This window comes from Arachis hypogaea, chromosome 12 (assembly GCF_003086295.3).
Source record: "Arachis hypogaea cultivar Tifrunner chromosome 12, arahy.Tifrunner.gnm2.J5K5, whole genome shotgun sequence".
NCBI classification, from domain to species: Eukaryota; Viridiplantae; Streptophyta; class Magnoliopsida; order Fabales; family Fabaceae; genus Arachis; species Arachis hypogaea.
The window spans coordinates 19,726,978-19,752,009 of NC_092047.1; the positions used below are offsets into that span (position 1 = coordinate 19,726,978).

Below are 25,032 nucleotides of genomic sequence, written 5' to 3' on the forward strand. Positions count from 1 at the left end.
ATTATTTTGTTTATTTTATATTTTAAATTATAAATTATGATTTTTATTAATTTAAAATTTATCTTAGTTAATATTGTCTAGAATTAGGGGTGGCAAACCAGACCGTCTCATTCTGTCACGCCCTGCCTAGGCCTGCACTATAAAATAAAGTGGACCTAGCTGCCCCGCCAATTAAGGTGAATTCAAAATGCTAACTCATCCCGCTTTAAGGTAGATTGACGGCGGATTAGTCCGCTTAACTCTTTTTAAAAAAAAAAACTAAAATTTATTAAAATTAACTAAAAAATAATTAAAAAATTAAATGCAAATAAAAAAAGTCAAATTATAATATAAATTTTTTTACTATTTTTTTTTATTTTTAACTTTAATAAAATATTTAAAATAATATTTGTCAATAGAACCATCTTTATTTTAAAAAATAAGTCACATAATTTAAACATATATACGAAATTGTAAAATAAAATAAATAAAGTTAATAACTAAAAGAAGAATAAAAACAAAAAATGAAAAAAAAGTGTTTAAAAATTATATAATTATTAATTTTGTAGTAATAATCACTCTTTTATTTAATAAAAAATTAGTAAAAGACAAATAAGTCACTAACATTTTAAAACGTGGACATTTTCGTTCCTTAAAATTGGAAAATACGTTTCGATCCCTCACCATGTAAATTTTGTAACAATTATGTCCTTCCGTAGAATTGGTGCACAAAATAGTAACAAAGATTGCTGAGGTGGAGGAGTGGAGAGTGATGTGTCCGTTACTGTTGCTAAGTGGATTGAGAGCAAATTGTTGGAGGACAATTTGATCCTTAATGGCCATAACACCCAAAAACGATGCCAAACGCATCCCCCACCATATTTGAAGCTTAGTAATCCCCATAGCACCCAGAAGTCACTCCACATAAGTTCCAACACCACCCATCTTCGCAACTTCCGGAGCTCGCGGTACGATACTCTTTCTTCGTCTCTACTTTCATCTCCATCTATTATTCAATTATCGCTTTCTGTCTTCTTTCTCCTTTTATTTTATTTTATTTTTCAAAATCAATTTTTCTATTTTTCACTTTGTTCTCTTCTCCTCTCATGCTTCATGCCTTTGATTTTCAATGCTACATTTCGTCTTTTACTTCTTTGTCTCTCTTCTGCCTTCTTTATTTTTTATTTTTACTGCGCTTTGTTTCTATATATCGGGGCATTGGTTGGTTTTGGATAATCCCAGTGAGGTTTTGTATGCTTGCATTGTAAATTACATGTGATGATGTTTTAGATGCTAGTTCTTGTTTGAAAGGTTAAATTTGAACTCTTTGTCCTTGTTTGAGTGCTTTCAATTTGGATTCAGTAGGAAAAGGTAGTGTTCCGGTATAGCCTTATCTGCTTGCTTCAATTTCTTACTTTTTCTTTTCTATAATAATTTTTTGATATATTTGATGGATAACTCAAGTGGAGGAAGATTTCAGACTTGGTCATTGTTGATCTCTTGATAATTATGCAAACAAAGATTTTGATTTTTTGCTATGCTTTAATGAATATTAATATGGACTTCATTTAAATTTTTTAGGATGCGAAGTTTTCTACCTGCTTAGTATTTTGTGCATGCTTTGATACTGTGAGCTTCAGTCTGAATATTGTAGTTTAGAGTAACCATGTTGAATCTTGAATGATCTCAGTTTCAGTCATATTTTCTTTCCGTAACTCCATCATTCTTTTAGTCTACTGATAAAGACTTAATATTTACATGATAAGAGTGGTGTTGACACTTGTTTAATCAAGTTTGAAGTTACTCTAGTTACTGTTGCATTAGAGCAGTACAAAATCTCTAAACGCCATCGGTGTTTGGTGTTTCTGATTCTTTTTTTAGAAAATACACATTGTAGGTTTCACCTACATTTTGAACTAAAGAATAATAAAATTTGAATGTAAAAGCATTTACTATCTCTGTATTTTATTCGTTGACTATTTTATTGTTTAACAGATATAGCACATTAGCATGCAATAAAGAGCAAAAAAAAAAAAACCACAATAAAATTGAAAAAATACACCGAAAAGCATCACATACTTTTGTGCAGGCTTATCATTTGTTTTCTTCAATCTCATTTTTCTTATTTCTTGCATTTGTTCACTTCTGACAGCATATGCAAAAGATTTTGTTAATAAATAAAAGGGCAAAAAACGCTAATAAGCCAACATCACTTCATATTTACGTATATCAGCCAAAATGAAAATCGTTTTAGCAATGAGCCAAACTATATTTTAATATAATTCGAACCAGGGCATTTCGAATTAGGGTGGAAAATCGTTGAACATAATTCGAACCAAGGTGGTTCGAACTCCATATGCTCATAATTCGAACCAGCCTAGTTCGAATTATACTTATTAAAGCTTACCAAGTAATTCGAACCAACCTGGTTCGAATTACTCACTTTTTGGCTCCAATAGTAATTCGAACCTACTTGGTTCGAATTACTCATTATTTGGCTATATAAGGAGTTCGAATCAGCCTCATTTGAACCATTGTTCCTTTCCCCTACCCCACCAAATCCCAGAGAAAACGACCCAGATTCGATCCGACAAAGACCTGATCGAAATACTCTGCCGATGGGGGACGATCCGGCAAGGTTATATCGGTTGGACGGAGTTGCTCATATAGCCGGGGTCATCAACGACGAGGTTAGTACATAAAAAACTTCGTGCTAGCGGTATATGTGAGTTAGTGGTTTTGCATGCGGTTTTAGTGGCGGTTTATGTTAGCGGTTAATCGAAGTGGTATTGCTAGTGGTATAGTTGAGAGGTTTTGCATGCGGGTTAGATGGTAGATTAGTTGGTGGTTTATGTAAGTGGTTTTTGTGAGTGGTTTATGTTAGTTGTTTTATGTTACCTGTTTTGCGTTAGTGGTAGGTGTTGGTTGTTTTATGCTGGTGGTTTAGTTGGTGGTTTATGTTAGTTGTTTTATGTTAGTGGTTTGTGTTAGTTGTTTTATGTTAGCTGTTTTATGTTAGTGGTTTACATTAGTTGTTTTATGTTAGTGGTTTATGTTGGTTGTTTTATGTTGGTGGTTTATGTTAGGGGTTTTATGTTAGTGGGTTGTGTTAGTTGTTTTATGTTAGCTGTTTTATATTAATGGTTTAAGTTTAGCTTTTTTATGTTAGTGGTTTAGTTGTGTGGTTTATGGTAGTTGTTTTGCATGTGGTTCTCGTTAATGGATTTTTATGCGGTTTTATTTTGTATGATGTTTTGTTGATGATTTATTGTGTTGGTTATTTTTGTCATTGGTTATGAAGCTGGTTCTAATAATGCGGTGCATGTAATGCGCAGCCACAGCGATGCATCAGGAGCATGCGGCGGCAGCAGGGCATGCGACTCGATGACAGATACGTTCTGTACTTACAAATGGCCGGATTATACAATCTTGCCAGGCTGAACGACAGATGGTTTCGGTTAGATGAGGCCCTTGTCAGTGCCTTTGTCGAGCGATGGCGTCCGGAGACGCACACATTTCATATGTCGTTCGGAGAGTGCACGATCACACTTCAGGATGTGGCGTACCAGTTGGGTTTGCCAGTGGATGGGCGTTACGTGAGCGGCTGCCTATTAGAATTCCAGATATACATCCAGGGTGGCCGTCCAGCTTGGGTGTGGTTTCAGGAGTTGCTTGGAGTGATTCCTCCTCCCAGCCAGGTTCAGAAGTACGCAGTAAACTGCAGCTGGTTCCAGGAGACTTTTGGAGAGTGCCCCGAGGGAGCTGATGACGAGACTGTGCGGCGATATGCTCGTGCGTACATCATGATGTTGTTGGGTACGCAGCTGTTTGCCGACAAGTCTGGCAACCGCATTCACATCAGATGGATTCCCTACGTAGCTAGGCTTGAGGAGATGGGTACCTACAGTTGGGGGGTCTGCAGCACTGGCATGGTTGTACCGATGCATGTGCCGAGTGGCGAACAGACATGTGGTCAAGTTAGCGGGCCCACTACAGCTACTTCAGTCTTGGATCTTCTGGCGATTTTCTAGGTTTAGGCCTACAGGGTATGAGACGTTCAGCTGGCCATTGGCCTCGAGGTACTCTATTTAGCCTTCTCTACTTCAATTTAATATACATAACTCCATCATCATTAATAATGTATTACAAATCTCTCACACATTTAATTAGCCATATGACGCATGTGAGATGCAGGTGGTCAGGTTGCAACCCTTCCGGTAGCGAGAAGGGTCCTAGAGTGCAGATGTGGAGGCTGAGGATAGACAGGTTACAAGACAGGGAGGTGAGTACGCAACTTACTAAGTTGCTTTAATTAACCACACTTTATAAATTGCGTCCATGAGTTGCCCTGACAATGTTGAGTTCTCTGTGCAGTTTATCTGGATGCCGTATAGCAGCCCTGACGTACTTCAGGTTGTGCATCTAGAGGCTTTGGAGCCTCGGCATATGGCGTTCTCGTCCTGTGTGAATGCAATAGGTAGAATGTTGGAGTTCTCGTCCTGTGCAATCGCGATGAGCAACGTTCCCCCGTACTTGCCATACAGATGGGTGCCGTCAATGCTAACTAGCGGCTTGCAATGACGGAATGCCTCGATGCACGGTGGAAACGTCCAGAAAAGTCTGTGAAAATAAGCTTGAGACTCGTCTACTTGCCCACCAACTCGAACGGGGCTCGTCCGTAGGACTGCAATAGTACCAGCCATCGTCAACTGGACTCCCAACACCCACCTGGGGAGCTCGTTGTATGACTCATCCCAGTCACCGTAGATGAGGGCAATAGCCTTCTGCTTCGCCAACCAGACCCTCCTGTACGTCGGCCTAAACCCAAAGTGTGCTGTCGTGGCATTTAGGAGCACCTTGATGCTGACGGATGCATCAGCCCTAACCATTGGCATAATGAACGCCGATATCACATGATAATCCAAACTCCTGTGGTCACTCGAGATGGAGGTGGCAAGACAAGTGTGAGGTCCATTGTACCGTTTGACCTCCTAAATGCCCTTGTGCTGCCGGAGACTCAGTCGAATCAACCATGTGCACCCATTCCCAAACTCAGAACACTTGCCCACATACCGGCGATAATCAGACTCCACTACCTTGTACTGTATCCCTCACCGGATGCTGTAAGTCTTCACACTTAACAGGGCCTCATCTTTATCCTGAAATTGCTGACCAACCTGGAACTCTGTCAGACCAGCAGTCCCTTCTGCATCTCTAGCTCCGAATCTAACTGAGTGCCCAGAAACCCCCTTGCCTCATGGCATCTAAGTCCAAAGAGGAAAAATGTGGTGGATACTGCTGTGTGCCAGAGCTAGAACCACCTACCGCCAATGAAGGCTCACTCGCTCCAATATCATCGCCGCTGTCATCATCAATCATATCCGGCTCGACGTCATCCTCCTCTGCATCACCCAACAATCCGTCTCCAACGCCAAGCGGTGCAACACCCTGTAAAGCGTTCGGCAGCAATTCTCTTGATCCTACCTCGTCGCCTACGCTGCCATTGAGATCAACAGCAAATGACGGGGAGGCGACAGGTTGGACTGCTGGCTCGTACACAGGGACGGAGGAAGAAGCAATGGCAGGCCTGGAACTAGAACCGGCTTCCGTGGCTAAAGTGGTGATATTCCGGTTCGAACCCCCTGAGCTGGATACCACATCAACCAGCTTTGCCAACAACTCTGGTGTCCTCACCTCCGGAAACTGCCGCCGACAAAGAAACATGACTTGCAAGTCCTCATCACTACTAATCGTGAAACAATCATACTTCACCGTATCCTTAAGGACCGTGATTGGAATGCGATAGAAAAACTTCTTCACCCGCTTCGCACCTTCCAGACCAAGTTTCATCAGTACAGATCTAACAAGGTCATCATAGCTCGTCGTAGGACTCACGACAATACAGAGAGGATCCTTATCTATGAACTTCACACCGGAACGAGTTTTCCTCTTAATGGATCCTCTGTGGTGAACCAAAACAACAAAACTCTCCTCACTAGCCATCTTACACGCTCTAATGAGAGCAACTCACGTTTACAACCATATATATACAGCCCTGTCTCTCACTAATTCGAACCAGCCTGCATCGAATTATGGTTTGTGTAATTCGAGCCAGCCTGGTTCGAATTACTTTGGCAAACTTCTCTCTCTATAATTCGAACTAGCTTGGTTCGAATTACGTGCATTGCTAGTTCGAACCATCCTGGTTCGATTTACGTTCATCTCTTTCTTGGTAATTCGAACTGCCCTGGTTCGATTTATTACTAAATGCAGTTCGAACCAGGTTGATTCGAATTATATTAAAATATGGTTTGGCTCATTACTGAAACGATTTTGATTTTGGCTGATATACGTAAATTCCAACTAGCATTGGCTTATTATGGTTTTTTTTGCCCTAAATAAAATTTTGATGGAAAAAACATAGCATTATAGTGATAGTTTTTGAATCTTACTCATTAGTGATTCACTTTCTTTTTGGGAGGATGAGTCCTCAATAACATGTTTTCTTTTTTGGATTCAATCCTAGAAAAGCAAATAATTCTTAGGCAAATGAACATAATAAAATTGACAAAATACTCCGAAAAGCAACACTTACTTTTTTGCAGGCTTTTGATTTTTTTTCTTCAATCTTTGTTTTCTTATTTCTTCGCTTTCTTCACTTCTGATAATATATGCAAAAAATTTTGTTAATAAATAAAATTTTTACAAAAATAAAAAACATAGCAGTACAATGATAGTTTTTGAATCTTACTCATCATCAGATTCACTTTCTTTTTCGGAAGATGAATCCATAATAACATGCTTCCTTTTTTTGGATTCCATCCTAAAAAATCAAATAATCATTAGGCATATAAACACAATAAAATTAATAAAATACACCGAAAAATAATACTTACTTCTTTGCAGGCTTGTGAATTTTTTTCAATCATTTTTTTTTATTTCTTCACTTTCTTGACTTCTGACAATACATTCAAAAAATTATGTTTATAAATAAAATTTTGACAAAAAAAGCATCATCATATTCACTTTCTTTTTGGGAAGATGAATATTTAGTAACGTGCTTTCTTTTCTTGGATTCTTCTTGAAAAAGCAAACAATCATCAGGTAAATAAACACAATTAAATGGTAAAAAATACACGAAAAAGAATACTTACTTCTTTGCCATTCTTTTAGGTTATTTTCTTCTTTTTGTCATCTCCTCCAAGTCATCTTCAGAATCAGATTCGGATTCAGCAACATTTTCATTTTTCGAAGAAATAGTCTTCTTCTTCTTTTCCTCATTTTTTCCTTCTTTTTTTTTTCTTTTAGTTGTTTTCTCAATTGTGCTCTTTTTATGATTCTCTAAAATAGAAAAATATTTGTTTACACAATATATTTATAATAGATATATTAAAAATAAAAAAAGAATTCTGTTGAGTTACTATGTCACCCTTGATCTCAGCTTTTATTCTTTCAACCAGCAACTCCCTAGTCCAATGTTGGACTCAGTGTGGTCCAGAAATTGTATCTATTGGCCTATTTTTGTGTGTCGATTCGTGAAAATAAACAATCATTAGAGCAAAAAGGTAACCATTAATAACATATTTCTTTTTCAATGTGTGCTCTCTAATGCCCTTTATGAGGAAGTTGAGCATATGACCACCCCAATTCCGTTCACGCATTGTGTTCACGTGTAGAATGGGCGGCATGTGAACCGAAAAAAATTTGTTTACCGTTGTCGGCAACAAGAAGGACATCTGAATGTAGAGGATGAATATTCTATTGAATGTCAACCGATTTTCTTCCCTATCAACACTCATCTCCATCATAGAGGTTGATAATTGCGATAAAGTTTTGCCTTAGAAGCTTCTAACAACTTCTTTATTCTCCTCACTAAGTTCTTGAAAGTTAATTTTGCCTGGATAGCATGACCCTGTAAAAGCAGCAAAAAAATTTCAATAACACATAAATAATTTGATAATACATCAAAATTTGATTTACATAATATATTACAAAATTAATTTTTACCAGATGCACTCAATCCATAGGCAGCAAAAACTTACATGACATATTTATAGCAAGGATATGTATCAAACCATCAAATCCCAGTTATTGAATAATGACTTTCTTATTATTGCTCATGTTGTAGAAATGATCATGAATGAATTTTGTGGAGCATTTCAAATAATAATTTATTTGTAAATAAATGAGAATTATATAAATAAACTATATTTATACAAAATAAATTAAGTTGTTCAAACATATATATGATTACATCATATTTTGGTGCTTTCTTTTTTGCCATTCTTTTTGTAAACAATAAAAAAAGGTTAACATGTAACAAGGGCATTAGGTGCACCTCAATATATCGAAAGACAAATCAAAATACACCGAAAGACAAACAAAATACATCGAAAGATAAACCAAAATACACCGCTTTTATTTTCTTATTACATCATACAATGTGAGTTCAAAAAGACATATAACTCAATGAAACATGTATAAAATGATACTTGAAGTACTAGAATAAAATTCTATAGTTTGTTACAACAAATTGATGAACAAAATTTCAAATAAATGGACAAAAACAGTTGTAAATTACTCAAATATGTACAAAATAATATTAGAAGCACAATAACAATATTTTATCGTCTAGTTACAGCATAAAGAGGACAACAGCAATAAGTACACCTCAACTCACATAAAATACACTGAAAGACAAACTAAATATACCAAAACACAAACCAAAATATACCGCTATTATTTTTTTATTACATCATACAATGTGAGTTCAAAAACACATGCAACTCAAAGAAACATGCAAAAACAAATTCAAATCCCTCAAACACATGTAAATATAGGTTAAATTATACGACAAACACTACGTAATATTTTTATACCGACCTAACATAGTTATCACAAAATAAAGCGTATAATGAGAAAAAGTAATATATACTTCAAGAAAAGAACACGAAATGATTGTATTAAATAAACAGAATTATGACTATATAGTGTTTTGCGATCAAAATGAGAACAAGAAAAGTGAGAAAACTAGATGATTAGTGAACAGTACCTTCAATAATCTTTCGTGTTTTCTTTCGGGGTTTCTTGGTGATGATTTCAAATTTAACTTTGAAATTTTTTCGACTTTTTGCGAAGATTTTGAGAGATTTTTGAAAAATTTTGAACATAATTTAAATTTTGAGCGAACTGTTTTTCATAATGACGTTTGCACTATTCAATAGTCGAAGAAAGCACATGTTTACACGTACTTTAATTTGAGATTGGTTTTTATTGAATTTAGACCAACTTAATTAAATTTGTTTAACAAAAAAATTTTGTATGTACAGCTGAATTAATAAATTTTTCACTAATTTAAGAATAACAACATAACATTTACTTTGTCATAACTTATCACCTAAACGTGTCTCGTAAACCATTTTTGTTAGGAGCGACTGATAGAGATAACAGAGAATTCGTATTGTTTGATTACATTAAAGGACAGTCCCTGATTGAGCCCCTTTTTTTTATCAGGACGTTATTCTTTGAGATAATTATTAGAGCTCGGGTTTGGATGTTTACTTTAAGTGGGGAATATTTGTTGGAGACTCTAACAATGTTCACCCAAAAAAAGTGAAAAAAACCGTAAAAAGAAACAAGCGCGTTGAGCCAAGAGCAAGAGAATGAAAAAGGAAAAGATGTTATCGGAAATGGCAAAAGGAATGTGATAGTTAGCTTCCAAAGCAGTCTTGTTTGTTGTTTTATGCATCATCGTCATCTCACTCTCTTACTCCCAAAAACAGTTTACCTCTCAATCTCACACAGCTAACAAAAATTAAAAAAAAAAAAAAAAAACAGAAACGCAATACACTCTTCTCTTCTTTAACCCCACACCTCTTCACCAAACCCCAATAACATCATCTAATCCAAATCCACATTAAATTCACCTCAAACTCAAACTCAAATTCACTACTCTCTCTTTCTCTCCCACCAAAACGATGTCGTTTGAGGTGGAGGAAGAGGAGGCCTACGAGCACACTCTATTGGTGGTGCGCGAGGTCTCCGTCTACAAGATCCCGCCGCGCGCCTCCGCCGGCGGCTACAAGTGCGGCGAGTGGCTCCAGTCCGACAAGATCTGGTCAGGTCGGATCCGCGTCGTATCCCGCCGCGACCGCTGCGAGATCCGCCTCGAAGATCCGAACTCCGGCGACCTATTCGCCGCCTGCTTCATCTACCCGGGGCAGCGCGAGACCTCCGTCGAACCTTGCCTCGATTCCTCACGCTACTTCGTCCTTAAGATCGAGGACGGAAGGGGGAAGCACGCGTTCATAGGATTGGGGTTCAATGAGCGAAACGAGGCATTTGATTTCAACGTCGCGCTCTCCGATCACGATAAGTATGTTAGCAGAGAACAGGAAAAGGAAGTCGCCGGCGGCGACGATGAGTCGCAAATTGATATTCATCCAGCAGTTAACCACCGGCTCAAGGTGAGTGTTTGCTTGAATTATGCTTATTTTAGGGTTTGGGAAAGTTTGTAATGAGAGTTTCAGTTGCAATTTTTTGTGAACAAGTAATAGAAAAAAAAAATATTTTTATTTTTTTAAAAAATTGTTATAGAAAAACTGGACTGGTAGATGCTTATCGGAGTTTGCAGTGGTTGATCTAGTTGTTTGAAGCTGGTAAATTTAGTGTTAGTTCATTCGAAGTTTGTGTGCTATGATTGATCTAATTGTTGAGGTTGTGAAATTAAGATTTCTTTCGAGTTTGAACTTTGTTTAAGAATATCGGTCAGCTTGATGAGTGTGGAGCATAGTTCAGTGTTGTCGTTGAGTGAATCGGAGTTTGTGTGCATTGGTTGGTCCAAGTATTGAGGGCTGGTGGAGTTAGCGTTATTTGAATAGAAGCTTGTGTGTTATTTGATTGATCCAATTGTTGTGGTTTTGTATGGTAGTTTAGTGAATTTGTTGAAGTGGTTAAGTCAACTGAAGTTTTATGTGCCTTGATGGATGCAATTGATGTAGTTTTGCAATGCGTAATTCAGTGAAGTCCATGATGTGGAATGAACTGAAAAGTTGTGTGCTTTGATCGATCTCTAGAATAGCTAAAACTTGTCCACTTCATGGTGTCAACTACATAGGTCAGATTGATCAGATAATCTCATATTGTTCTACATGAATGTTCATATTTAAACCGATAGGATGTAAACAATATCTTGTATGGTTTTCTTGATCTTCTTTTCCTCTAGATCTCTAAAGTCTTATTCTTGAATTATAACTGAAGAATAATTGAAGTATAATTCAGTAATTTTTGTGGTTCATTGAATGGAAGTTAGCATTATTGGATTGATCTAACTGTTGAGCCGTGTAATTTGGGAATTCTAAATTGAAGTTTCTGAGCAATTGAAGCTTAATATGGGGAGTTAGGTGTTTTGGTTGAGTGGTTCAAGCTGTTGTCAAGAATGTCATCATGAATTGATATTTATATATGTATGGACAAATTCAGCTGTTATAATATTTATATTTGTGTACTTGTCTGCTTTATATGCTTGTTGAGCTCGAGTTAATTAAGCATAATCTGATTTTATCATCAAGTGTGTTATTGAGATGGATGGCCTGTAAAGTTTTGAAAGATTTGGATGAATTTACTGTAAATTCTTTAAAGTCTAAACAGTGCTGTTTGAATCTCATATTCTCCTACATATATATGGGATTTTAGATCTCTGCATCTTTGCTGATTTGATTGAATGGATTTTTTTTTTTCTTTTTTGGTCTATAGGAAGGGGAAACCATCAGAATTAATGTGAAGCATAAAGCATCTAGTGGAACTGGCATGCTCTCAGCTGCGGGACTAACAGGAGGGCATGCTGCAACACCAAAGCCAAAGCCAAAAGCCTTGAGTCTTGCTCCCCCTCCGACCGGAGCAGGAAAAATCAGGTCTCCTCTTCCACCTCCTCCTAATGATCCTGTTGCTGCTCGGATTGCTTCTACCACTCGCAGCTCTGATCCTAAATCAACCAATGAAAGTGTGGGACATTCCACTGACTCTCTATCAGATCTTTCTCAACTGAAGGTATGCTAATGCTCTGTTTCCTATCTATATGATATTTACATGAACAATTAAGGAATTTACATTGACCGACTGCAACATCATTTATTTTAGATTGATTAAATTATCTAGCTGAACTCTAATTTTGGGCATTACAGGATTTTCATCTAGCTAGTTGTAATACATAGGTTAGGATTAATTTCCATCACCTTGCCATTGTTTTATTCTAGATGTTCTATTCCCACATGTAAAATTCTTGTTCCTTTGTTTTAAGGCATAATAGTTTTGCAGTCAAGTTGTTATAACAACAAGAACACTAACTGCAGTTCTTTAGTTCTGTGTTTATAACAACTTTGGTGAATCATGACTTTTTTACTTGAAATTTTATATCCTTTTTATTATCAACCATAAAACAAGCAAATTTCTTGGTCATCTCAGTTTGATGTTGCGGCAAATGTTAGTCCCTGATGTGGTCTAAAAATAAACCATTTGTGCCTCATTTTGAATCACAGAAAAACCTTCCCTCAACCACCACTTCAGGATCAACCACAGCTTCAGGATGGGCAGCATTCTGATGATTATATATATGAGCATTTTAACCAAGGCTTTCACTGTTCTCAGATTTTTTTGGTTCTTTATTTTGAGAAAAAGAATCTGGAAGAAACTGAAGAAAAAGCGTGTCCTGTTGAAAAAGTAATCACATCAATACCAAGTAATTCAATGTCCTCGAAGAATGAAAACTCTGGATATATTTATGTTCATCCTTTGCTTGTATTTTAACAGGTTTCGATGTCTATATAAAAGAATTTACAGTCCCACCCCTCACTCTTTTCTTTTGACCATGTTGTACCTTTGATTGTGTTCAGGGGAGTGTTCCTTCTTCTGGCTTATATCATTTTTTATGCCGTATATTATCAACTCTTCATCAATTTGTTAACATATGTTTATATATATGCGAGTGTATGCTCTCCAAATTTAAAGGAACTCTTTACTCTTTTTGTTTTCTCCCTTCCAACGATCTCAAACCTATAACGACATCAACAGAGAGTATTGATGTCGTGCCAATGAGACTCATCCAAATCTGGAGATGCAGATATGACCTTGTTTGCTCCATCTTAAGTTCAGCCCAAATATGGGCCGCGAGTCTCCGTGATTCGCCCCCAACTGACCAAAAACTATAAGCTTTCAATTTTAGAGTAAGGTGGATAATTTAATGGAGATTCTATAATTGTCTTCATATGAATATTTCATTTAGACAATTAAATGATAGTTTATTGGGTTTTATTTTTGCATGTTATCAAAGTTTTATCTTTATTTAAAATTGTTACTATTCTCTTTAAATTATTTTTTTCTCTAGAAGTTACGCTTTTAAGTGTAACTAAACAAATATTTTTATGAAAAGATGTTTTTGAACTCTTTATTAGAGTAGGTCTGTACGTGTTTTAAATAGACGTCCATCACAATTTAGTGTTGGACAACTTCATCCTTTCATTATATTTTATCACATTCAACATTTCTAATCATAATATATTACTATTTGAGGGACAAAATAGTCTAAATGCTAAACAAATTCATTCTTCATTTTCTTTTTATCTACAAGTGAACCCCTTACCATTTGCAAAACTTAAAAGTACGCTTATAGTCTTCCTAAGTTTAATGTTAAAAAGAATTTTCTCTTTTGATTATTCTTTGCTTCCTTTTTCTTGATAATTCTCTAATATGAATTGATTGTGTTTGGTTGATAATTAAATCAATATTTTATCACCCTAAATTAGATAACTAATTTAACTATATCAATAATACGAGTACAATCAACCATGGGGTAAAATTAGAATAAAATTATTAATTTTAATTTAAAAATTTAAATTGTTGATTTTTTTTAAATCGAATATTTAATTAATCATATGAATACAATAATACAAGTACATAATATTATAGTTAAGTTGTTACAATAATACATGTATTTCGGGTAAATTTTTTATGTCTAAATCTTGGATACTTAATACTCGGTTTATGCACTACTTCCAGGTGTGTCATATCTCGGGTGTTTTTGAAATATATTTTTTTTTTATTTCTACCATATTTCAGGTATGCAGTATCCGATTGTGTTTTTAAAGATTTTTTTTGCCACAGTAATCGAGATATGTACGTATATTTAAAATGGTAAATTATTTATATATTACACATTTTGATAAATATTATATTTATTTAATTTAAATAAAAATTAGTCAAAGTATAACCTTTAAAATTTTAAAAATAAAATAAAATTAAAATAAAATAGTATCACATTTTGCATCATAAGCAATTATAATTTAACATAAAACAATCTGAGACTCAACTTTGAAACTAGTAATACTCAATCAGGGTGAAAATATAAAAATTTGAGGTACGAGGTATGTCTAGTTTAGTCCTTGAAATTTTTAGTATTCATCAAATAGTCTCTAACTTTTAAGAATAACCAAATTGGTTCATGAATTTATAAATCGTGAATCTCCTTCATTCCTAATTCAACAGTTGTTAACGCAATACTAACATAAAAGTATAAAATATTAAAGTATTAGTATGACATTCTCAACTGTAAGTAGGAATATTAATGGGGCAGGATGAGGGTAGGAGAATAAGGAACGAAAATATAAGAGAGAGAGTTGAAGTAGCACCTATTGTAGAAAAGATGGTAGAATTGCGTCTCAGGTGATTTGGACATGTGAGAAGAAGATCGGCAGATCACCCAGTCAGGAGGGTGGATGAGATGAAAGATGGACAAGGGGTGAAAGGCAGAGGAAGAACTAGAAAGACAATCCATGAGGTAGTCAAACCAGATTTACATAGAAACAGTCTCTTTGTAGACATGATACATGATAGAGGTCAATGGTATCATTTGATTCATGTAGCCGACCCCACCTAGTTAAACAAGACTTTGTTGTTGTTGTTTGTTATTGTTTAAGCTCTTTTTTCAAAAGAAACTTAATTAAGTTGTTTACCCAAATTGGACTTAAATAGTTGCTTGACACGTGTTGAGTTAATAGTACACGTAAGCAAGATACATTAGCTCTAGACAAAAACATTAATAGAGAGGACATAATATTTAACAGAGTTATCGTGAAAAACCGCAGTCATTTTTCAATTGATGAAGAACATAATGAAAATTTGTAAAATTGTTAGGAGGCGAGTTGAAATTTTACTCAAAAGTTTTAGTCACATGACACACAAGTTTTTCCCTTCAAGACTTGCCTACTTAGATTTAGCTGATAAATTGATATGTACAGACTGAACCTTTAATCAATGAAATTCTGTAGAGAAAAAAAAGACCGAAAAGAAAATAACAGTAATCAGAGAATTCTTTTGTTGGCAACAAAGAGCATTAGTCTAATCACATATTTTTTGTTGAAGAGTAAGCAAGGGGCTTTACAAAATCACTTTCTCTACAATAAAAGGATGCCTTCTTCTTAGCACCAAAAAGAAAAAAAGATTACCTATTTTGTCCCTGATTAGTTTACAAAATTAGGCTGAGAACCAGCCAAAGGGAGAAACAGCTATTCACCATTCACCATCCCAAAAAAACTTGACAATGAGGTACTAAAGTAAGCCGTAGCAAGACCACATTGAATGCTTTCTACCAAAATGACCAGTTTTGTACACTTTTGGCATTCAAGTATTGGCATAGTAGCTAATTATTGGTAGTCTGGCTTCAGAACCCAATTCGATCCACTAGGCCCTTTATGCAGAGTAGCTATTTCCTTTAACAGATTCTTGAATAAAGCAAGATCTTTGGAGGGTATTCTGTCCTTGAAATACTGAACTATGCTGGCTGAACTGGAACTGCCGCCATGCTGTTGTAGAAATGTACATATCTGACGAATTAATACTTCAGGTTGCGAGCCAGATATATTTTCAGAAGCTCTAGAAGATCTGACATCTGTAGATCTTGCTTGATTAATTGAACTTGAGCTTGTACCAAATTGATGTTCGAGGCCAGCACCAACAGCATTATCTTGGTTAACTCGAATTCTTGCCAAAAGTTCAGCAGAAGATAATGCCTTCCCGGACGTCGCTCCAGCAGCAAATCCATTCAATTTTTTAGTTCCATTGCTGGGTGATCCATCAGATGCTTTGTTATTATTTATCAACTGGGTATTCACAGTTGAACCAAATTTCCGCTTAACAGATGCTGGTGCACCAGCAGCTCCAGACCTTCCTGTCCATGTAGGAACAGAGACGCTGTCGTGGCTTCGGAGCATTCGTGATTGACGTAAAGCTTCTGCAGCTCTTTGTGCAACCTTGGATGCTTCCTCCTGAAGCCTCAGTTTCTCCTCATCATTGGCATTCATGATCATATCATGGTTCAAGGCACTCTGCAAGTCAATATATATGATTAGTTGTTTGTTTCATAGTTATCTTTAATTATTAAATAGTAAATATTTACTCATTCAGCAGAATGTAGTTTTCCAATAATGTAATCAAATACACTTATATGCATGATAAATTGGTTGTACACAATGAAAAAAACTTACATGTATCCCATTGGCACCAAAAAGACTCTTCAATATATTTGTTTCCTCATCAACCCCGTCACCATGTTCCGCTTTCCCTTTGCCCTTTCCATTCGGAGATCCGCTCTGTGATTGGTCATCATTATCAGCTGCAACATCTTCAGAAACCGGTTCAGTAGTCTTGCTAAATTTATTATTCTCCTGGTTGTTTGTGTGTGTCCCAACCATATTTACTTCTTCAGATATTTGGCCGAAAATATTTGATGTTTCAGTAGACCCAGTTTCTCCATCCACATTCAATGTGAAAAGATCTTTCATATCCCGGGCTTTAAAGAACCTTTTCTGCTGTGGGTTCTTGAGTATTTTATTGGTAAGAAAATGTTTGTAAATCTGACGGTGATAAACTTTCTCCTCTATAGTTCCTCGTGTGATCAACCTATACACTGTTACATCCCGTTTCTGACCAATACGCCAAGCACGCTCTCTGGCCTTTTAAAAGAAACAGTTATCTATTAAATAACATCAAATGATTTAATTTTGAAACCAGAGCATTATATCTCATGACAATGAAACTAAAACAATTTCACAACCAAGAATATATTATAAAATATAAATCTAAAATAGCAAAAGAAAAAAATTGTCTGGATGTTTTCCCTCACCCACTCTGCCCCAAACATGCTTAGGTATCTTTGTCGGATGTTTTATAATAAACTTGCTAACTGAATGTGGTTAAGCAAAGCTTATCAGTAATTTTTCAACAATTCCAAAACCAAAAAGGATGTGCATACGAAGTTACCTGCATATCATTTGAAGGATTCCAATCAGGGTCAAAGATTATCACCCTGTTTGCACCAGTAAGATTTGTCCCCAAACCCCCAACTCTGGTTGTTAGAATAAAAATAAATATATCATTTGAGGCATTAAATTCGTCTATTAAAGCCATTCTCTGTTTTACGGGAGTGAGACCATCCATTCTCCGATACATATGACCAGAAGTAGATAAAAAATTCTCAAGAATGTCGAGCATTTGTTGGGTTTGAGTAAAAAGAAGAACACGGTGACCTTGCTCCTTCCAAGCATTGAGCACTTGAGCTACAATCTTCATTTTCCCACTACGTTCTGGATTTCCATAATCTGGATTACCTGAGGCATGATCTCTTTCAAGTAGGTCAGGGTGATTGCATATCTTGCGCATCACATCAATTCCAGAAAGAGAATTCTTGTGTCCATCCAATATTTGCTCCACTTCCGAACTTGCCAAAAATGCTCTATACGCAGATATTTGCTCTGATGTGAGGCTGCAGAATAGGACATGCTCAGTTTTATTTGGAAGCTGCGCATTCACATCAGCCTTCATGCGTCGAAGAAGATAAGGCATGATTAAATCACGCAGCACCACAGCACACCTGTCAATGAAACAATTAAATTCAAACTCCTGTCCTGGAAGCTAACATACTACATAGCTCACTAAGTAAACATCGGTACTGTAGATGAAAAGGCCGTTAATCTAGTTCAAAAGTTCACTGCTTCATGTTCCAGTACATGATATGGCCAATATTAGTGAATCTGTTGTTGACATATAACTAATAAAAAATAGATAGTTAACCAACAATTATTTTGGGGAAATAACATTTTCAAATTCCTGGAAAAGCAATTCCAGTTTAATAACAGGAGAGAAAAATGGGTTACCAAATAAATTTCCCCATTAACACAATAGGAAAAGGAATATTGAGCGACCTGTATGCTGTGGATACTTGTAATGGTGAAGCATTTGCATAACCACCAACGGCAATAGGAACTGCAAATTCTGCTTCAAATACAGGCAACACACCCAATCTTCCAGGAAAAACAAAATCAAACAATGACCAGAGTTCTGACAGCTTGTTCTGAATAGGTGCACCAGTCATTATAATGCGGTGCACAGTTTGTAGCTGTTTACAAACAAGGGTGACTTCAGCATTAGGATTTCTTATTCTATGTCCTTCATCAAGAACAGCATAACCCCATTCAATGTCAAGCAACTGGTCCCCCAATATTCTGATTTGCTCGTAAGTGGTGATAAGTAAACCAGATTCTGATCTCAAAACACGATTTATCAGGGATTTCCACTTTCTTGTGTTTCTAGATGGTACACTTCTTTCATCATCGCTGTCGTTTGAAATATCACTCTCATAGTCCGATTCATCAGAATTTGCTTGCTTCTTTCTAGGAGAAGAATCCTGAACAGAATCATGTAAAAGCTCTACATGAAATTTCGGGTACCACTTTTTAGCTTCCCTTTTCCACTGTCTCAAAAGTGTAACAGGACAGATAATAATGCTGGGCTTGTACATGCCACTAAAATGCAATGCACCAAGAAAAGATAAGACCTGGACAGTTTTACCGAGGCCCATCTCATCACCAATAATTCCACCAGCTCTTTGGCAATGCAATTCCCACAGCCATTGAACACCAACCTTCTGATAGTCAAACAGTGCATCAAAGATGTTATCAGGGATTTTTAGTCCACCTTCTAATGTTATATAAGAAGATTCATGATCGGCAAGTTCAACATCTTGAGCTTCCAAATTTTCACAACTAGAAGTATCCAAGTAACCATTTGCATTTTCTGCACAATGTTCAAAAGATTAAATATCAAATATGAACATATAAATCCCTGAGCCGACATATCAAATATGAACATATCAACTAGTGAAAACAAGGCTTATGGTACATCCCAGGCTGACTTTCTTCCACACCAATAAAGGGCCGACATGCATTTTCCAGTCTTTAGAAGTAACCATTTTATTATTAAATAAATGAAGTAAGAATCTAGGGAAATTGGAAATATAAGTCAATGACGATCATGTATATACCATATCCAAATACAATCTCACCTAACAATAATTCATTGATCAATTTTTCTTGTCATCAAGATTTATAATAACTAGACCAACTTTTGCATTGAGAACATTAAAACTTGAACTTACCACTATCTCCATGTTGCATATCCTCACAAGAAACACGCCTTGTCCATTTCCTGCCAGGCAAAGGCCGCCTCCTTTTCCTCTTGGAATCTTTATTCTCCTCTTCCTCTTTGTCTCGTAATTTAAGTGGTTTCCTGAGCCTTTGAAATGGAAAGGTGGGGGCATCAAGCTTTGGAACGGCATCATATTCAAGCAGCTTGGTGGTTGGGCGAGCTCTTGCTGCCTCGGATATTGATCTAGCAGCCCTTTCAACACTTTCAGAAGCAAGATCACCAGTATTTTCTTGCTCAGATACATTATGGCTACTTGATGCTGCAGATTGTTGAAATCGGCGCTCAAAGCCCTTCAACTTATGAAAAGGGGTTAGAACCCCTTTTCTCACCAACTCATCCCTCTCCTATGGTATCAGCAGTAGAAAATCAGATATTCTATATCTATCTCAACCAACTATACCTCAGCAAATTTGTTTAGCATTTCAGAACATCAAATGCATTTACTTAAGATATGAATAAAGCAGGTTTAGGGGTAGAAAAGCTGGTTTTGTTGATGATGGTGGAGGTGGTGGTGTTTAGGGTTAGAGAAAGAGAGAAGAAAGAAGATGAAGAAAAGGTATGAAATTATGAGAGAAAGATGATAGCATCATTAGAAATGAAATATTTACGAACTATTGTGTAAACTTTTGGGATAATTTTGAACAACAAAAAAAGCTTAAGGACCATTTTGATTTTCAACCCAAAAGTTAGGACCAAAACAATACTTTATCATATGACTAATATCATAATAAGAAATATTGAAACTGTTATTATCAAAAAGCAACTCACTGTTTCAACAAAACCTGCAGAGGCTGCATCCAAAACAGCATCAAAATCAGCATCATCATTAAAGGAGACTATCCTTTGCCGCTTCCCCAAGCTTTTCTGTGGCCTTTTATCTTCTTTTTTTAATTTCTTCTTTGGTCTTCTATCTTGCTTAACTAAATCAAATATCAATTTTTCCTGGTCACTATTTTTGGAAACATCATCCTTACAGAACTCCGAAAGCTTTTCCTCTAGTTGAGCCTTTGTTTTCTTCAGGCTCTGTAGCCTATCAGCAGCAAGAACACACTGAAGGTTTGAATCATTGGAGGAACCACCTTCAGCAACTCCTTTCTCCTGGCTGTCCTCGCCAACACCACCACATTCTCCATCATTCTCATCACTTCTCAATTGCTGAATGGTAGACGCTACTGCATCTATTTCAAATCTCACTGCCCTCAGTTTCTGATTAAGCTCTGCTTTAGTAGCAGATGATGGATCAACATTTCCAGATACACTAGAATCTTCTTCCTTCACACTCCCTTCAGCTTCGGGAACAGCAGTCGCCTACAATTTCACACTCTCCAACTTCAACTTTTATGTCTCAAAATTAAAATAGAAAATAAAAAATTCTACACAGGAATACTAGTGAACACGTCTAACACATACTGATATCCAATATCAAAGATATGCTTACAAATTTCAATATATGGTTAGACATTTTAGTATTCATCGTCAAGCTCAAGTAAAACTACAAGTAAACACACACAATTCAGCACATTCAAATTTCATGGTTTTGAAAGTATTAAAATCATTTGTGCACAGCATCACAAACAAATATTACAATGATATCACATCAATGCTTAGAAATTTCAGCAGAGTTCAACAGCATTCAACACCAATTTCAAAACCGGAAAACATGATCATACAATTTCAAAAGATAATTAAATTAAATTAAAATTAAAACCAGATTAATACGCACACACCTTTTCTAAGACGTGGCGTTCAATGTCTTCGGGATTCGCCGACTTAACGCCCAAACTGTTGAGCAGAATTCGATCCTGCTCTTCCTCCATCTAATTGCTAATCGCCAAAACCTAGCTTCCGTAATAGATTACGTTCATCATTTTCAGTAACGGAAAAAGAAATTACTGCATTCGATTTTAGGTTTGAATGTTCGAATTCGAATTCAATTTTTTGTTCCGCTTTTCACCAGAACCGGTTGCGATTTTGCGGAACCGGGTAAGTGAAATGGAAGAAGGTTTTCCCGGTTTTTTTCCCCCAGCAAGCAGCAGCGTCGTCTGGGTTTATGTTTGTGGTTCCCGCATTTTGTTAGTTTCGTAATTATATATGTTTTTGGGGTATTTTGGGTAATAAATAAGAAGTTTAGGGATAAAATAGATATTTTATAAAAGAAGCAAGGTCATTTTGGTAATTATATTATATGTAAAAATATTTTAATAAATTATAAAATATGTTGGGGTGAGAATATAAATATTTTAGGAAACTCAAAGATATAGAATAATTTATAAAGGATTAAGAACAAAGCTTAAGTTAATAAATTTTGGGTAATAAAAAAAATTATTATTATTGTTATTAATTTATTAAGATTATTATCAATGTATTTTTGAAATATATTATATATTAGTATTTTATTTAAAATATATTATTTTATTTATGATATACTAAAAAGGTAAACAGAAAACTATCCTAAAAGTTTTAAAAAGACAAATCTAAGTTAAGAACATTTGATACTCTTTTCATAAGACACTTAGGGACGGCGACGGAATAATGTGAAGACATTTTATATTGTGAAATGATAAGAAAAAAAAGAAAGAAAGAAAGAACGAAAAGAAAATGAGTTAAACAAAGATATGGTGGTGAGCCTACCGAGATTTGCTTTCTAGAGATACATCAGTCAATCCAGGGGATGGTCGCACCTGTAAGACAGAAATTGCTTACAGAGGTTATCAATACATACATTGGCTAGAGAGAGCCTCACCTGTAAGTAGGGGTGCACAAGACCCGGTCCGGCCCGAAGACCCGGACCGGACCCGATGACTTCGGGGCTAATTTGGCCCGGCTTCGTTATGGCCCGGTCAGACCCGAGGTTTCAATAGATGGCCCCGGTTATTTATTAAATCGGGTTCGGGTCAAGCTTCGGGTCACCCGGCCCGGCCCGTTGGACCCGTGTAGTTGTTTGCTACTTAATATTTTGTTGTTATTGGTTGGTATGATACTATAAATTATTATTATTATGTTAATCTTGTGTTAGTTGTTAACTTTGTTTTAATTGTCTTTTGAACTTTGAATGTTTAATGTGTAATTGATATAATTATTATTATGAAACTTAAATTATTATTATTAGATTCTAAATTATTATTATGTGAATGTTGCAATGTTATGGAATAATTATTTTTCAAAATTTAGAGGTTCAAAAGATGTAGAATCTAATTTTTGGTGATGTCGTAATAAAGTTGATCAAGACCCGGGTTTCACCCGGTTTAGACCCGGCTTAAGTGTGGCCCGAAAGTAACACGATTTCATCGGGTCTAGGGTCGGGTAAGGGTCTCATAAATAGACCCGGTCATTATTTAGAGTCGGGTTCGGGTCACGGCGAACCCGGCTTCACCCGGCCCCATGTGCACCCCTACCTGTAAGACTGAGGTTGCTTACAGAGGTTATGTCTGCATACATCGGCTCAAGAGAGTCGCACCTGTAAGACAGAGGTTTCTTACAGAGGTTATGGCACTAGAAGCCAAACTCAAACAAAGGTTACTGAGTTAAATCGAAATACAATTCAATGAATAATAGAGAATAAAAGAATTAAAATAATAAAAGAAACTATAGAACCTCTACCACATAGAAATGAATGTATTAATTAAAGGAATCTCTACCATAGGAGAGCAGAGAACAAAGATTAAAAAAATCTAATGAACGCTTGCTACAGTAGAAAAGATGAAAAAGAAGGTATTAATTAAAGGTATCTCTGCAATAGTAAAGTAGAGAGCAAAGAATAAAAAGAAATTGAGTGTTGTTTGGGCCTTAGTGCCAAGTATCTAGTGGGGACGGTGATGCGTAACGCTCGCTTGATACTATAGGGATAGCTCAGTGAGGACGGCATTGTGTAACGCTCACTTGATACTATAGGGATGGCTCGGTGAGGACGGTGTTGCGTAACGCTCACTGGAGACCGAAAGGAAGGTTCCCCCATGAGGACGGCGATGCGTAACGCTCATGGAGGGGACGTTGGCTGAGATAAGGATGGCGGTACGAAACGCTTATCTCAGGACCAGTGTCGGAAATCGGGCAACTAACCAACACATGAGCTCATGGCCTGTATAGGATTAGACATGCATCATACTTGTTTGCGCATATTTGTTTGTGATTGTGTTTTCTATGATTGTATGTGCTTGTGATTGGATTCTATGTTCTGTAATTGCTAAGTTGGCTTATATTTTATTGACTAAGAACATAATGAAACGAACTTAACTTCTAACCCCGACCTTACTAAGAACTCCCCAGTTCTTATCCTCTATTTTCACCCCTTTTTCAGCTACAAGTATGAAGGTTTAGTGTGGAGTTATAGGAGTATAGAAGATTATGTTTACAAGTTGAGTTGTTAGATTTTATTTTCCCCTCATCGTTTATTGTTTTTAGTTTTTAGAGGGGATAGGACTTGTATTTGAGAATCTTAAAATAAGTCTATGTATACAATACTATGTGAATATATATATATATATATATATATATATATATATCTATCTTTGTGAGTGATTAAAAGTAAAAAACTATTTCGTTTTCTTAATTAAAGTTTCGGTTTGTATTCTCAAAGGTTCAATATTAAATAAAGATAGTATAGAATAAAAAGGTTTAAAGGTAAGTAACGCCTGAGCTTTTGGTATGATCATGAGGTACTAAAGTTTAGGGTATTACAAAATACACCACAATAGCGGGACAGTTCTATAAAAGAGGATTGTCCCAACCCCTCCTCAAGTGCAAAGAACCCGGCGAGACAGACTACATACATCATGAAATCCATGAAGGATGTTGCGGCCACCACATCGGAGGCAAAATCCTAGCCCAGAAAGTTATTCGAGCTAGATACTTCTAGCCTACCATCATCAGATATGCCCTTCAGCTAGTCAAAAGTTGCAGACAATGCCAAATGCACGTGGACCTCCACCAAGCGGCCCCATACTAAGTCAACACGATAACGACAGAATGCCCTTTCAAAATCTTGAAAATCAACGTCGTAGGCCCTTTTTCCCACCGCTCCTGGGTAACTCAAATTCCTTATCATGGCTATTGATTACTACAGTACCAAGTGGATCGAGGCTGAAGCACTGGCCATAATCACGACCACTCAATGTCAAAAATTCTTCTGGAGATAAATCATAACCCAATTCAGGATCCTAAAGATTGTGATCTCTGATAATGGGACCAAGTTTGCTGATAAGCGCTTCAGGAAATTCTTGAAAGGACTCGACATCTCACTGAAGTTCAACTCAGTGGAGCACCCGCAAACCAATGGCCAAGTAGAGGAGGCCAACAAGGTCATCCTGAAAAGGCTCAAGAAAAGGCTAGTCGAAGCCAAAAGACTTTGGGCTGATGAGCTCGGTTCCGTACTCTGGTCATACTGAATGTCAGCCCAGAGCTCTACCATGGTGATCCCCTTCAGGCTAACATACAGCCTAGAAGCCGTTACTCTTGTTGAGATCGGAGAACCCAGCCCTCGGAGGACATGACGAAACAACAAAATGGAATTTCGTAGATGAG

General features: G+C 36.4%; 3 protein-coding genes across 3 annotated transcripts; 2 read left to right on the forward strand and 1 right to left on the reverse strand.

The window, feature by feature from the left end:
* Positions 1–3,335: 3,335 nt before the first annotated feature.
* Positions 3,336–4,010, forward strand: LOC112729804 (protein MAIN-LIKE 1-like). The gene has a single exon (XM_025779952.1). The coding sequence runs from the start codon at positions 3,336–3,338 to the stop codon at positions 4,008–4,010; it is 675 nt and encodes a 224-aa protein (XP_025635737.1).
* A 5,354-nt stretch (positions 4,011–9,364) lies between these two features.
* Positions 9,365–12,987, forward strand: LOC112727074 (uncharacterized protein At1g03900). Its single transcript, XM_025776684.2, has 3 exons — positions 9,365–10,445; positions 11,734–12,027; positions 12,516–12,987. The coding sequence occupies exons 1-3, from the start codon at positions 9,957–9,959 to the stop codon at positions 12,576–12,578; spliced, it is 846 nt and encodes a 281-aa protein (XP_025632469.1). The 5' UTR covers positions 9,365–9,956; the 3' UTR covers positions 12,579–12,987.
* A 2,356-nt stretch (positions 12,988–15,343) lies between these two features.
* Positions 15,344–21,601, reverse strand: LOC112727073 (protein CHROMATIN REMODELING 8). Its single transcript, XM_025776683.2, has 7 exons — positions 21,240–21,601; positions 20,281–20,820; positions 19,463–19,856; positions 18,231–19,101; positions 17,290–17,899; positions 16,515–16,982; positions 15,344–16,355 (listed from the first exon to the last, which is right to left on the reverse strand). The coding sequence occupies exons 1-7, from the start codon at positions 21,327–21,329 to the stop codon at positions 15,675–15,677; spliced, it is 3,654 nt and encodes a 1,217-aa protein (XP_025632468.1). The 5' UTR covers positions 21,330–21,601; the 3' UTR covers positions 15,344–15,674.
* Between the last annotated feature and the right edge of the window lie 3,431 nt (positions 21,602–25,032).